General features: G+C 42.3%; 1 protein-coding gene across 1 annotated transcript in view; it reads left to right on the forward strand.

Annotated features, from left to right (window-relative positions):
• Positions 1-16883, forward strand: part of LOC124779368 — a 1283837-nt gene that overhangs the window by 11991 nt on the left and 1254963 nt on the right. Inside the window, exon 3 of the mRNA XM_047253707.1 lies at positions 12286-12419. Within this exon, the coding sequence (XP_047109663.1) occupies positions 12286-12419 (134 nt within the window). The remainder of the gene's footprint in view (positions 1-12285; positions 12420-16883) is intronic.

The following is a 16883-nucleotide window of genomic DNA, read 5'->3' on the forward strand; positions in this document are numbered from 1 at the left end:
GTACGGGTGACAGGAATGACGGGTACAGCATCAAATCAATCGATAGTCACATGTGAAAAAGTAAGGGGTAGAGGGTAAAGCTGTTTGAGATGCAGCTTATACAAAGGTTCACGATGGGGCTAATTTACCAGATAGGAATTGTTACTGTGGAAACGGAAGTGTTTCAGTTTGCTCTTACTTCTTTTTCTTTTGGTGAGATTGCCGAAAACATTGCAGAGAGGTAGTGGCATGGTGGAAGCGGATTTACGTTGTATGTTCACGCTCCAGTGGGCAGATCTTGAACTTGTCTGAGTGTAATCACACTCCTAAAGGGCAGTTAGCAGTTTACCAGTTGTCCGTATAGCTGTAGAATAAAACGGTTTCGCTAACTTAGCTGTGAAGTGCTACGATTTGAAATGGATCTAACGATTGTGTAAATGTTGTGTAAAGATTTTGTGGAGTGCTTCGTCTAACCAAATATTATTTGCCTAAAGATAATGAAAATTTTCAGCTGTAAACCAAGCGAAAGAAGACCGTAAGTTTGACTGCCGAAGCTACCTCACCGAGCGTAAGCTGTATGATTTCGAGTGGAAAAAAACTACGGCGACATTTCTTTGCTTACTGAAACGTCATCTTGTATATACATGTGAATTCAATCTTCTAACTGGTTTACTGATCTGATTCGGTACCCACGCCAAAAGTTCATTTAGTTCGTCTTCTGTGTGGTCCCCAATTTGGGTAATAAGTGTATCGCTAACCTCATTTTACTGGTGCTTAATACTTTCGTCTTTCTTTGATCAACTCTCAGTCCATATTCTGTCTTCAGTACACTGTTGATTTCATATATCGTCAACTACTCAAACGATAGCAATGTCATCAGCTAATATTATAATTGACCCTATATTTTAATCCCACGTCTAAACCTTCATTCCTCACATGCTTCTTCGACATACAGGTTGAACGATAAGGAGAAAGACTACGTACCTACCTTACACCAATTTTAATCCGAGGAAATCTCTCTTCGTTCATTCTGTTCTTGGTTCTCGCACAGATTGTGTATTACCTGTCTTTCCTTGTAGTGCATCCTTAATTTTTGACGATTTCAGGAATGTCACACCACTTCAAAAAAGCGAACGTTTTTGCTACATCGACGAATGGCAGGGTATTACGATGTGGTGGACGAATAGGCCGCACAATTGTTATTAGAGTTGGTAGGAAATGTGGTACCTCGTTATTAAAATGGTAAATGTCTTAATAACATCGTGAGTATTTTGACTATCTTTCAACACGTTTGTGTAATTTATGAACAAGAACACTTTGTGTATTCGAACTCGTTTTGATTTTCGCCTCTAGCAAAGCCTGAAAAAAGAAACATCTCTCGGCGTTGATATATAATTTAAGTAATCGATTATAGATTATTGAAGTAAACACCTTGCAACAGACTCTCAGATCCTAACTTAACTTGATGTTACGTTAATTCTATTTTTGTTATGACAAGGCATGTTTCCAAAATGGTTCAAATGGCTCTGAGCACTATGGGACTTAACATCGGAGGTCATCAGTCCCATAGAACGTAGAACTACTTAAACCTAACTTACCTAAGGACATCACACACATCCATGCCCGAGGCAGGATTCGAACCTGCGACCGTAGCGGTCGTGCGGTTCCAGACTGTAGCGCCTAGAACCGTTCGACCACTCCGGCCGGCGCATGTTTCCAGAACGAAATTTTCTGCAGCGGAGTGTGCGCTTGTAGGAAACTTTCCGACAGATTTAAACGGTTTGCCGGACCGAGACTCGAACTCTGGATCTCTACGTTTTGCGAGCAAGTGCTCTACCCACTGAGCTAACCAGACACGGCTCACAACTGTACGACGGCCAGTACCTCGTTTCCTACCTTCCAAACTTCACAGAAGTTTGCAAAATTTGCAAAGGTCCCGAGTTCGAGTCTTGATCCGGCACACGGTTTTAATCTCCCAGGAAGTTACAAGACACGTTTCTAAAATCAATATAACATATCTGTCTGCTGACTCCGTAGATGCCAAACAAACCCACTGAAACTGTATTTTCAGATCCATGTAAGAGATCCATATTTCGAATGCTAAAACCAGATAATATCCATTACCCAACATTCTGCCACCATAAACTGAGGATCTATAAGAACGAAAGATCACTACATGATAATAGATTTCAAGGGGGAACTACTTCTTTGGCTAAATACAACATTGTAATACATATTAACAAGGAAATTTGCTATACAATATCAAAATTCAGCTAAATGATTTCTCAAAAGTTCATTCAAATAATGTTAAAGGGCAAAAGATAATTTTTACACATTCAAATGAATCCCAAAAACAACAGGAGAATTAATGTCAATAAAATATTAAGCATAATATTAATTTCTCCATAACTTTGTATGTATTAGTCTCACAAAATCTAAAATGAGTTTTGGAATCAGTTCAACAATCCTTTAAGATGAGACACTTCACACATAATTTCACTGACTTTCTAAAGCTCTTAAAAATTACGTTTTTTTTTTAATTTACTAAGATGGCAGAACGAGCTATGAAAGGAATGGCTGCCTCTTATTGCTGCTACTACATTTGTTAACATTATCACTGGTTTAATATGCCAGTGACAGTCTCTTGCGTGTTAAAAGTATTAAAAATTAATATGGTGCTTACCAAAAGGCAACTTCCTTCTACTACGAAGATTACAAAGGGGCCTCATCTGCCCCCAGATTTGATATTCATATTCTCTCGCTAGCTGCGCGCAAACTATTAGTGCTACAGAAAAAATGAACAGGACCTTTTTGTAGGAAATTTAATGTAGTCAAATTTTGTATTGGGATATGTTCGAGTTATTCAAGAAAAACGTGTTTGAAAGTCACTTCTGTGCGTTTTGCGTGATTAATTCGAAAACTGCGGCCTCTGTCGGAAACGAATTGCAGTACAAAATTTAACTACATTAAATTTCCTAACAAAAAATCCTTGTTTTGTCTTTAGGACTATTAGCTCGCGCGTAGCGAGCGAGAGAATATGAAAATTTCACACTTAGTTTTTGAAGGCATTACAGGTTGTATAAAGCCTGTATGTAGGGTCAGCTGAATCACACTGTTTATATTTACTTCGGTTTTTTGACATCATTCCCCTAATATGGTAGGGAGAGGCATCTGTATTTATAGATTTTTAAAGGATGCCACAGGCTGTTCTGAGTGTAATGATGGAGTAGGTCAAGTGACCAGCAATATGAGCATTCGTGATTGCTGCTTTGGTAGGCAGTAATGAAAAACCATTGACGATGGCAGTTACTTTGGATTTGACAGTTATGATTTCTGTGAACTGCGTTTACTAATAAACCGCGTACGTAGAATTAATGATTCCATTTATTTATTAATTCGTGGAATGTAATGCTTTTACAACTCAAGAACCAGTCTTCTAGTAAGGAATGTGGCCAGTTCATTTCACCGCTGTTATGGATATGATCCATTTTATGGATTGTGGCGTGATTTAATTTCTATGGGCTTAGAGTTTAATTGTTTATAGCCGTCAAGACGATCAACAACAAAAGCAAAACGAGGATAATTGAATGTAGTCGAATTAAGTCGGGTGATGCTGAGGGAATTAGATTAGGAAATGAGGCACTTAAAGTAGTAAAGGAGTTTTGCTATTTGGGGAGCAAAATAACTGATGATGGTCCAAGTAGAGAGGATATAAAATGTAGACTGGCAATGGCAAGGAAAGCATTTCTGAAGAAGAGAAATTTGTTAACATCGAGTATAGATTTAAGTGTCAGGAAGTCGTTTCTGAAAGTATTTGTGTGGAGTGTACCGTGTATGGAAGTGAAACGTGGACGATAAGTAGTTTGGACAAGAAGAGAATAGAAGCTTTCGAAATGTGGTGCTACAGAAAAATGCTGAAGATTACATGGATAGATCACAAAACTAATGATGAAGTATTGAATAGGATTGGGGAGAAGAGAAGTTTGTGGCACAACTTGACAAGAAGAAGGGATCGGTTGGTAGGACATGTTCTGAGGCATCAAGGGATCACCAATTTAGTATTGCAGGGCAGCGCGGAGGGTAAACATCGCAGAGGGACACCAAGAGATGAATACACCAAGCAGATTGAGAAGGATGTAGGTTGCAGTAGGTAGTGGGAGATGAAGAAGCTTGCACAGGACAGAGTAGCATGGAGAGCTGCATCAAACCGGTCTCAGGACTGAAGAGCACAACAACAACAACAGCCGTCAAGTGGGTTAAAAACGCCACGTTGTTTTAGGTGGCAATATGACGGCACATGCGCGGCCATATGATGGCAGCGCCGTTTGAGTGCAGGACTGCGACACCGCCTGTTTCCTCGGTACGTCCGGATGCCGCCTCGCGTGGCGGCAGGCGTTTCGGAGGCCAACTGGACCACGCGTTAGACGGATGGACACGCCAATAGCCTAAGAATATCAGTCAAGTGCCCTAACGCGAGAAGGCAGTGAAGCAGCCATGCAAATCACTAATTAGAGCATTCGTCTTTGCGGATCAGGAACGGTACTAATTAATGCTGGATAGTTAACGGTATCGTCCCAGTATTTGTGTTACTCATTAAAGCTTATAATGTCCACTTTGTGGTAGGCACATAAATATGGCTCGAACCAGAAGGGAACCGCATCCAAAATTCACTAGGACTAGACTAGACGCTAACGGTCGCAGCAAATATACTGCCCTAAGGAAACTGGTAAAATCTAGTGACGTTATTATACACTCCTGGAAATTGAAATAAGAACACCGTGAATTCATTGTCCCAGGAAGGGGAAACTTTATTGACACATTCCTGGGGTCAGATACATCACATGATCACACTGACAGAACCACAGGCACATAGACACAGGCAACAGAGCATGCACAATGTCGGCACTAGTACAGTGTATATCCACCTTTCGCAGCGATGCAGGCTGCTATTCTTCCATGGAGACGATCGTAGAGATGCTGGATGTAGTCCTGTGGAACGGCTTGCCATGCCATTTCCACCTGGCGCCTCAGTTGGACCAGCGTTCGTGCTGGACGTGCAGACCGCGTGAGACGACGCTTCATCCAGTCCCAAACATGCTCAATGGGGGACAGATCCGGAGATCTTGCTGGCCAGGGTAGTTGACTTACACCTTCTAGAGCACGTTGGGTGGCACGGGATACATGCGGACGTGCATTGTCCTCTTGGAACAGCAAGTTCCCTTGCCGGTCTAGGAATGGTAGAACGATGGGTTCGATGACGTTTTGGATGTACCGTGCACTATTCAGTGTCCCCTCGACGAACACCAGTGGTGTACGGCCAGTGTAGGAGAAGGCTCCCCACACCATGATGCCGGGTGTTGGCCCTGTGTGCCTCGGTCGTATGAAGTCCTGATTGTGGCGCTCACCTGCACGGCGCCAAACACGCATACGACCATCATTGGCACCAAGGCAGAAGCGACTCTCATCGCTGAAGACGACACGTCTCCATTCGTCCCTCCATTCACGCCTGTCGCGACACCACTGGAGGCGGGCTGCACGATGTTGGGGCGTGAGCGGAAGACGGCCTAACGGTGTGTGGGACCGTAGCCCAGCTTCATGGAGACGGTTGCGAATGGTCCTCGCCGATACCCCAGGAGCAACAGTGTCCCTAATTTGCTGGGAAGTGGCGGTGCGGTCCCCTACGGCACTGCGTAGGATCCTACGGTCTTGGCGTGCATCCGTGCGTCGCTGCGGTCCGGTCCCAGGTCGACGGGCACGTGCACCTTCCGCCGACCACTGGCGACAACATCGATGTACTGTGGAGACCTCACGCCCCACGTGTTGAGCAATTCGGCGGTACGTCCACCCGGCCTCCCGCATGCCCACTATACGCCCTCGCTCAAAGTCCGTCAACTGCACATACGGTTCACGTCCACGCTGTCGCGGCATGCTACCAGTGTTAAAGACTGCGATGGAGCTCCGTATGCCACGGCAAACTGGATGACACTGACGGCGGCGGTGCACAAATGCTGCGCAGCTAGCGCCATTCGACGGCCAACACCGCGGTTCCTGGTGTGTCCGCTGTGCCGTGCGTGTGATCATTGCTTGTACAGCCGTCTCGCAGTGTCCGGGGCAAGTATGGTGGGTCTGACGCACCGGTGTCAATGTGTTCTTTTTTTCCATTTCCAGGAGTGTAGTTACCAAATGCGGGATTATCAAGGGCGAAAATAAACATCAAATTGGGTCAGACATGGTAACAGATTCTTAATAATTCCGCATTTGGTAGCTATAATAACGTCACTAGATTTTACCAGTTTCCTTGGGGCAGTATATATGCTGCGACCGTTAGCGTCTTGTCTAATCCTCGTGATATATATTCAATTCTGAATTTTGCATCTGCATCTGTTTCGGTAGAAAACTGAGAAAATGTCCGTGGTAAATTCCCATATCGCAGAATTGTAATATTTCACCTTCAGTTAATTACTAACAGCTAGGAACGGAAACATGAGTCAGAGTTTGACATTTTTCATTGTCGAGATTTCAACTTGCTGGCTACAGAAGGGACAGTACAGTAACAGTAAGTACAAGATTTAAGAGGAACAGTAGTAAAGAAAAGAAAGTATATTTACTTAACAACTGTGATAGGAAAGAAAGTTTAACTTATCTGAGCACTCAACATCAAGCATTTACTTCAGGACAGGAAGATGTGTATCAATGGTTAACATCGAAAGCATTGTACAATATCCCCTAGACCAGTATATGCTAGACAAAATTATGAGGGATAGGGAAGACCTGCCGTGGCTGAATAGGCGAGTTAGAAAGTCGTTACCAAAGCAAAGAGAGCTTCATCACATATTTAAGTGAAATCAACGCCTTGTTGGCAGAAGTTAAAATGAGAGTGAGGAGACCAATGCGGAAAATGTCCAGTGAATTCTAAATTAAAATTTTGACGACCAGTATGACCGTAAATCTGAAGACATTATAGTCTTACGCATGCTCATAAATGAATCAGTATTACGCTATCGGATTATGAGAGAGGCAAGGAAGTTATACTGAATTCCAATTGCCGAAAGCGTTTCGCTGCAAAAGACTGGAGTGCGGATCGCATCGTTTCAGACGCCACATGCACGCCGAAATGGCAGATATTGAGATAAGTAGTTGTAGAATGGATAATCGACTAAAATATGTCAAAAGGATGAATGGTATGTAGATCTGGCGCGATACTTGTAAGATAGCATACATTTTAAGCAAAATATGTTGCTACTCTTGTAATGTCCCTTGCTGTTTTGTAGCTGTATCTTCCATTAATCTCTTAATTAACCTTTACCACCTGAAAGTGTCGTGTGGTGCCAGCAAACTTTCGCGACCTTGCTACGCCACTGAAGTGCTGCCACGTAAGCCACGGATGTTAAATGTCTTGCAGTGAGAGTGTGTTGACGATCACCTTTAATGAACATATTACTGACACAAGAAATACTCTAACGACTTTAATTTTTTCGAAAGGGTAACCATGACATAAAACTTGATCAAACCACTAATATGGCTATGTGTTATCTGAAGCATCTAGGATAATAAAGTAGTGGTTATAGAAGCACTTTTCACTATCCCTTCACTGCTTACATGAGTTATCTTCAGATAATTTTACGCTATCCATTAAACAACAGTGCCCAGATTCACAGCTGGACGGGAATCAGTACAACTTTAACTTTTTAGTACAGCCTTTCGTGAAAACATTAAATAATGAGACAACGGTCGGCATTCGTGAAAGGACAAACAAATAAAACCTCTGCGTGTTGACAAAAAGCTACTGGCTGGACTAGGCAGGAGACTCGGCCCGTTTACTTTAATGAGAACTGGGGTGACTGAAGTGATCACAATTTCAATACTTCACACCCAGAATTATTAAGCCTTTGATAGGGAAAATGTGAGAAAATGGGAAACTTCAGCCGATTCACGTTGTTCTTCCAAGCTGTTAGTAGTTAATTGACCATAACACTAATACCCCTGGAACTATTTTTCATAATCGAGCAAGTTAAGATTTACAGTTACTTTACTGGAGTCATAGTGTAGCAAATGGAATACAAATTAATCTAGGCACATGTACGTTAAGCAACATGCAGCCTGTTAGTATCAATGTTGCGCAATAGTTGCTGTACTGCACCAATAAAAGGACAGTCAAGTGCAAATGAATCAGATGGTAAACTTGTAGGTAAACTATGTATTATTTCAAAAGTAGTCGCCATAACTGTTAATACATTTATCCCGCTGTGAGCCAAGACGGTCAATGCCTTCGTGGAAAAATGTCTGCTGTTGGCTACGGAACGTAGATTGCACCCAGGCGTACAACTCTTCGTCTGAAGTAAATCAACGCCTACGAATATCTTTCTTGTGGACTCCAAAAATATGGAAATCGCATAGGAAGAGATCGAGACTGTGTGAAGGATGTGTAAGGGCTACCCAGAGAAACATCTTCAGCGTACTCGAAACAACTTTGGCAACATGAGGGACTCCCCAAGATTGTTTAGATTAAGTACTGCATATCGCATATCGACTGAAACTTTGGACGTGAGAAACTGCGGGCAAGAAAGGTGGCGCGTTTGTTCACAGTGGAACGGAAAAAGCGTCGTGAATATGTACAAGTCGACCTATTGGCGACTTTGTGCTGCAATAAAACTGAGTCTTTGCGTCAGTCCATAACCGTGGATGAAATGAGGGTCCATCACTTCCCACCTAAGAGAAAGTGGCAGTCAAAACAGTGGATTGAAAGGAGAAAATCGTTCCAAAGAACGCGATGACAGTTCCATCTGTAGGCAAGGACATGGCTTTAGTGCTTTGGGAAACATGTGGGGTAATTTTCATTGATTATCTTCAAAAAGGAAAGGCAGTCAATGCCGAATATTGTGCGAAGTTATTGCAGCGCTTTGGTTATGAAATCAAGCAAATACGGCCTTATTTAGTGAAAAAGAAAGTAGGCCAAAACAAAAAAGATTACTTGATTTATAAGTGGAGACCTTAATGCACATCTAGGGAACTTCCTGTACCTGGAACAACAGAAACCTTAGGAAAGCGGGTCATAAATAACAATGGATACGAACTACACCACTTTGTAACATATAATGAACTGATAATTACCAACAGTTTCTTTAGAAAAAAGGATATTCGTATATTCACAAGGAGTGCAACTCGGAGGACTGGTAAAAAGTGTAAGAGTACATAGAGGTAGCGACATAGAGTCAGAGTATTCCCTGGTGATTGCCAAGTAAACTTCATTATTAGATTGAAGAAAAAAACTATTACGAATACAGTATAAGAGGTCTATTACAACAGTGACTCACGCATTATTTACAAAATAAATCTACAGAAAACAATACAAATACAGAACAGGAAAACATAAAACCATGTATAATCTAAGCAGAAACAAGAGGGAAGAAAAAGAAATGTGGGGAGGAGAAAAAGTGTCAAAATATGTAATAAAGACGTAGCAAATGCAATGAAAGACAAACAAAACACTTATGTTACAAATCTACAGGACAATATAGACGAAAACAAAGCGCAGTATAAAGTAAAACGTAAGTATGCTAAGAAAATAGTGAAAGAAGCTCATCAAGAATCTTGGTATAGAAGGATATCAAACATTGAAAATAATCTACACAATAGACAAGAGAGTGCTCATAAACTCTTGAAATTACTTAACTAACAGGAGAAAGACTCTGCACAATTACATGCAACTGACAAAGAGCTACGGGGGATTACAGGAAGAAAAAAATGATGACATTGATCTAACTAAAATAAACCAGCAGAAAGAACAAGGTGATGAAATATAGCAAGGAGACAACATAACATTGGAGGAGATACAAGAGGCATTCAAGCAGATAGCTGTGGCCATCTCCACCAGACATCACGGCGCCTGGAGTATCGGCAACCGAACTGACAGCCTGCAGCCGCGGGTTGCCCGCTTCACAGGCACACCAAAGCGCTACACAACCGACAGGCAATATTGATGAACGGCCACAACAACAACAACAACACAGCAAAGACACCAGCGGCCACCAGGTGCCACTACTGGCCCACATCAACATAAGGAAGATGTCACTGCAGATCATGGAACTATTTTCACACGTCAAACCACGTGACGGAAAATAGTTCCGAGGTACTCATCCGCCGGAGCGCTGTAAAGGCCGGCGCTCGGCCGCACATCGGCAGGTCATCGACCGCCAGCAGACGTGGATAGCTGTCGCCCCGGCAGCCCGACTTGGATCTTCTCGCTGATCTCTGGATTAGGCTCGGTATATCGGAGAAGACTCTGGCGGAGACTAGTAGGAAATTATTTCAATTGTTTTCTGTATTATTCTTGTATGTAGTTGTGATTCGAAGACGGATCACTGTTTTGTGTTGGTATTATACTGGGAGAATTTGTTTTGGTTAATTGAACAGTCCAATAAATTGTTTTCGGACTTTAATCGTTAGTTTCTTTTGCTTACGCAGACATATCACAGATGAATAATAGAAATGCAGCAGGACACGGTAATATAAATGCAGAACTTACCATATCTGGAGGTTTAATGATAGAACTGAGACTGTTACATTTATTAATGAATGTTGGAAATCGAGGTAACAAATACTTGTAAAAACTGTACGGGAATAAGTCTATTGAACAGTGGCTATAAACCATGTGCACGAATAATTAACAATGGACTGAAATAATAGCTGACGCTCTCTTATCGGAGGTACAAGCTGGTTTTAGAAAAGGACAATCATGCAGTGAGAATACCACAAGAGTGCCGCATATGAATGAGAAGAGAGGAGAACACAATCTGGAGACCCATATTTCATTTGTGGACTATAAAAGAGAATTCGACAGAGTAAATAGGTATATGCTGCGGAATATAGTGGAAAGACGAGGTTATCCGAAACATGTAATACAATTCATAAAAATTCTGTATTTAAAAAACGAAATTTTGGTTAATACAGGCAAGAAGAGCAGGCTCAATAGCAAAAACTTAGGAGTACTACAAGGTTGCAGTCTTCGCCCACGTTATTTAATATACATACTGACGACATTGTTAGTCAATGGAACCAAGAAGTTAACCCAGGAATAAAATAAATCCCTAGAAACACACATTTAAATAATGTGCTCTATGCTGATGATCAAATAATTTTACAAAAGACAAAAGATAGTTCACAATTTGCATTCAATAGGTAAACTCAATAACCTGGAAAAATGAGAAAATAAAACGAAAGTAACGGCTTTTAACGTAAAATACAGAGTCCGTTTTAAAATGATGCTTAACCAGCTATCTTACTTCCAACTATTAGCATGTGATGTAAGATATGGATTTCATAATGACGTTTCCAATAAGTTAAATAAGTTTCAAATCATAAGTGGTGTTGTATAAAGAACAATAGCTAATAAACCAAGAATGACACGAAGACAAGACTCTACAATGTAATGGCAACAACTATGCATACATACGGAAGTGAGACCTGGACAATAACTAAGAAAGACCGAAGAAGAATACAATAAGCTAAAATGAAATTTTTAAGAAAAGTAGAAGGGTGTACCCTGAAAGATGACATAAATAATTCTGAAATAAGGAAAGAATTAATTAATATATTCTGCACGAGTGAAAGAATACAAAAAAGGCAAGAAAATGGAAGAGGCATATTAAAAGAATTGGGACAGGAAGAACAGTCAGACGTGCCATGGACTGTAGACACTCAGGAAAGAGACGTGTAGGAAGACCAAGAAAAAGGTGACTTTTGTGAAGACAGAAGAGGCTGTAAGCCTATTCCTTTAAGTGAAGAAACATACGAAGTCAGTTTTTTCTTCATCGCGACAGTGCATCAGTTCAGACATCCATTATCGCCATGGGAAAAATCAATGAATTAAAGCTCTAACTGCTTTCTCATGCATCGTATTCTCCAGATTTATCCCCCTCTGATTACTTGCTGTTTACAAACTTGAAGAAATGACTTGGTAGAAAAAGGTATGCCGAGAATGAGGCGGTAGAGTGTGCACTTGATGACTATTTTGCACAGCTCGACGGCTCTCATTACAAACGGGATATCAAGGCTGTTGAACATAGCGGGGAAAAGTACATCGAGCTGAAGAGGGTCTGTAGAGAAATAAATGTGTTTTTTCCCAATATTTCGTCAGGTCGGGTACTTTCGGTACAGCCCTGGTGTGTGACACCAGACGGTATTGTCACATTCATGCCCCCTATTCGTTTCTATCGAGCATTCAGCGTGCAGTACAGAACTTGACAGGGCCCCTGGATGCTTGCGGCTGTGCCTGGTGGTGGTGAGTGAGTGCGTGCCGTGTTGCAGGTGACGAGCCTGCTGCTGGAAGCGGAGCGGCGGAAGCTGTGGGTGCTGCAGAGGGAGCTGCAGACGGCGCTGGCCGAGGGAGGATCCATCAAGGCCAAGGAGCACCAGCGGCAGGAGCTGCTGCTCGCCATCTCGTGAGTACCAGCACCTGCTCAGTAGCGTCTCGGTCCACTCTAGGAACGCCTCACACAGCGAATGCCTCAGCCTTTTCATCTCACAGCAGCAACTCAAACCTACGTCCTCAATTTCTTGCTGGATGTACTCCAATCTCTGCCTTCCTCTGTAGCTTTTACCGAGGAATTTATTCCCTGATGTCTTAACACATGTCCTATCGTCCTGTCCCTTCTTCTTGCCAGTGTTTCCCATTACCCATATATTCCTTTCCTCGTCAGTTCCTTACCCTGTCAGACACCAAAAGAAATAACTTCCGAAATAAAATCTTTAAAAACAAAGCATTCTAGTGGTTACGATGAAATGTCAACAAAGTTAATTAAGGCATGTTCTTGTGAGTTTAGTACAATTCTAAGTTACTTGTGTAACCAGTCAATTATAACTGGGACATTTCCTGACTGGCTAACATATGCTGATGCTAAGCCTCTATTCAAGAAAGGGGATAAAGAGATACCATCAAACTACAGACCGATTTCACTTTTGCAGCATTCTCAAAAATTTTAGAAAAAGTAACGTACAGGCAGCTTCTCAACCATCTGACGACAAATAACATATTATCAAGAATACAGTTTGGATTTCTGAAGGGTTCTGATATCGAGAAGGCTATTTACACCTACAGTCAAAATGTACTTAATTCATTAAATAACAAGTTACAAGCAGCAGGTGTTTTCTGTGATTTGTCAAATTGTGTGAACCACAACATCCTTTTAAATGAATTGGAATTCTATGGTGTCACGGGCAGTGCTGCAAAATGGTTCAAATCACACCTCGCTAACAGGAAACAGAGGTTGTCAGTGCAAGGGACTAGTGAATTAAGTCATCAGTCATCATCAGAATGGGAATAAATTACGTGTGGTGTCCCACAAGAATCCATTTTAGGGTCATTGCTTTTTCTTATGTACATTAATGATCTCTCATCAGTTACGCTGCCAGAAGCAGAGTTCGTTTTGTTTGCAGATGACACAAGTGTTGCAATAAATAGTATGTCGAGTGTAGTTCTAGAAAGATCTGCTAATGATATTTTCATGGATATTAATAAATGGTTTAAAGCCAACTCACTGACATTAAACTTCGAAAAGACCCACTATATGCAATTCAGAACCTGTAAGAGGTTTCCACCCAGCATATGCATAAAGTATGAAGAAGAGCAGATAGAAGAGGTTGACAGTCTTAAATTCCTGGGATTACAACTTGATAATAAATTCAGTTGGGAGGAGCACACCACAGAACGGCAGAAACGCCTTAACAAATCTGTATTTGCAATTCCAGTGTTAGCAGACATAGGCGACATAAAAATGAAAAATCTTGCATACTTTGCCTACTTTCATTCCATGATGTCATATGGTATAATATTTTGGGGTAACTCTTCATGTCAAACAAAAGTTTTCAGAGTTCAGAAGCGTGTAATACGTATTACTTGTGGAGTAAATTCACGGGCGTCCTGTAGAAACCTCTTCAAAGAACTGGGTATATTAACTACTGCCTCTCAGTATATTTACTGCTTAATGAAATTTGTCCTAAATAATACATCTCTTTTTCCAACAAACAGCTCAGTTCATACATACAATACCAGGAATAAAAATGATCTGCACAAGGACTTAAAAGCACGTACTTCAGTTCAAAAAGGGGTCCACTACTCAGTACACCCATATTCAATAATTTGCCAGCAAACGTAAAAAATTTAGTTACAAATAAAGATCAGTTTAAAAGGAGCCCGAAAGACTTACTAGTGGCCAACTCCTTCTACTCCATTGACGAATTTTTTAATAGAAACAAATGATGTATTGTATATGTTCATACTCTTAGTATTGTTATTTCAGCTTTAAAAAAATTGACATGTTCCACATCCACGAGGATCTCCTCAGCATGGATCTATGGAACGAAAAACTAATCTAATCTAATCTACCTAATTTCCAACATTTTTCTGTAGCACCACGTCTCAAAGGTTTCGATTCTCTCCTGTTCCGGTTTTTCCACTGTCCACGATTCACTGCCATATAGTCCTGTACTCCAAACTATATTCCCGCAAATTTCATCCTCAAATTCAGACCTATGTTTGATACTAGTAGACTTCTTGTAACGTGCGCGTGGGGCACACACAATACTCGTTAAAGCCTGTACTATGGTAAATGAGCGGGGTTCACTTTATGAGAAAGGATTTTCGTATAGATATCGACCGCGTGTACCTGAATGACGGCAAATCAGACTTACACCCACTCTGTAATAACAATGATCCGTCAAGTAAGTTCGAAATGCAATTACACGTCAGGATGGACCAAAAGCAACACTGAAGATGCTACCAATTTAATAATAATACGGTCGCCAGCCTAATTAGGCATTAACTGAGTTTCTTCCCTGTACAAGTTGGTATACACTCCTGGAAATTGAAATAAGAACACCGTGAATTCATTGTCCCAGGAAGGGGAAACTTTATTGACACATTCCTGGGGTCAGATACATCACATGATCACACTGACAGAACCACAGGCACATAGACACAGGCAACAGAGCATGCACAATGTCGGCACTAGTACAGTGTATATCCACCTTTCGCAGCAATGCAGGCTGCTATTCTCCCATGGAGACGATCGTAGAGATGCTGGATGTAGTCCTGTGGGACGGCTTGCCATGCCATTTCCACCTGGCGCCTCAGTTGGACCAGCGTTCGTGCTGGACGTGCAGACCGCGTGAGACGACGCTTCATCCAGTCCCAAACATGCTCAATGGGGGACAGATCCGGAGATCTTGCTGGCCAAGGTAGTTGACTTACACCTTCTAGAGCACGTTGGGTGGCACGGGATACATGCGGACGTGCATTGTCCTGTTGGAACAGCAAGTTCCCTTGCCGGTCTAGGAATGGTAGAACGATGGGTTCGATGACGGTTTGGATGTACCGTGCACTATTCAGTGCCCCTCGACGATCACCAGTGGTGTACGGCCAGTGTAGGAGATCGCTCCCCACACCATGATGCCGGGTGTTGGCCCTGTGTGCCTCGGTCGTATGCAGTCCTGATTGTGGCGCTCACCTGCACGGCGCCAAACACGCATACGACCATCATTGGCACCAAGGCAGAAGCGACTCTCATCGCTGAAGACGACACGTCTCCATTCGTCCCTCCATTCACGCCTGTCGCGACACCACTGGAGGCGGGCTGCACGATGTTGGGGCGTGAGTGGAAGACGGCCTAACGGTGTGCGGGACCGTAGCCCAGCTTCATGGAGACGGTTGCGAATGGTCCTCGCCGATACCCCAGGAGCAACAGTGTCCCTAATTTGCTGGGAAGTGGCGGTGCGGTCCCCTACGGCACTGCGTAGGATCCTACGGTCTTGGCGTGCATCCGTGCGTCGCTGCGGTCCGGTCCCAGGTCGACGGGCACGTGCACCTTCCGCCGACCACTGGCGACAACATCGATGTACTGTGGAGACCTCACGCCCCACGTGTTGAGCAATTCGGCGGTACGTCCACCCGGCCTCCCGCATGCCCACTATAGGCCCTCGCTCAAAGTCCGTCAACTGCACATACGGTTCACGTCCACGCTGTCGTGGCATGCTACCAGTGTTAAAGACTGCGATGGAGCTCCGTATGCCACGGCAAACTGGCTGACACTGACGGCGGCGGTGCACAAATGCTGCGCAGCTAGCGCCATTCGACGGCCAACACCACGGTTCCTGGTGTGTCCGCTGTGCCGTGCGTGTGATCATTGCTTGTACAGCCCTCTCGCAGTGTCCGGAGCAAGTATGGTGGGTCTGACACACCGGTGTCAATGTGTTCTTTTTTCCATTTCCAGGAGTGTATATTCATGCAAAACAACAAGTTGTAACACTGCATAATATAGTAGAATTTTAGAACCAGAAAATCTATTGATCTGATAGTTTCACGTTCTGTACTGATATGGAAAACTATGAATACATAACACTACACTACAATGTATACTAAAAAACTTTATACTGTCTATTAATCTGATTAAAATCGAGCATAGGTAACCCTAGAAATTGCACTTTCATGCCACACACAAAATGTCAGTTTTGATAAAGATAAAACACTGATAAATTTTGACTTTTATATTGACTTTAACTTTTTCTGGTCAAACCAATTTAGAATACTACAGAAATCAAATGAATAAAAAGGGGGGGGGGGGGGGGATGACCGTGAAGCTGTTATGATCGCTGTATTAAAAAAATGATTACTGAATTTATTATGCGTTCAAGATTTCCAGTATATAAGTTACTACTCTTTTCACCTTATTTACTGCTCATTTAAATACCTTTATATCTGTCTCGAAATAATTAAACTTCATTACTATATCAATATTAAAGTTATCTTTCAACTTCGTTAGACCTTCGTTATTCATTTACTGGTTCATTAAAGAACTGTTTTGTTAAACACCATTCTATCATAGCTAGGTCTGCAAGTAATTATTATTAAC

Source organism: Schistocerca piceifrons, chromosome 1 (genome assembly GCF_021461385.2).
Source record: "Schistocerca piceifrons isolate TAMUIC-IGC-003096 chromosome 1, iqSchPice1.1, whole genome shotgun sequence".
Classification (NCBI taxonomy): Eukaryota; Metazoa; Arthropoda; class Insecta; order Orthoptera; family Acrididae; genus Schistocerca; species Schistocerca piceifrons.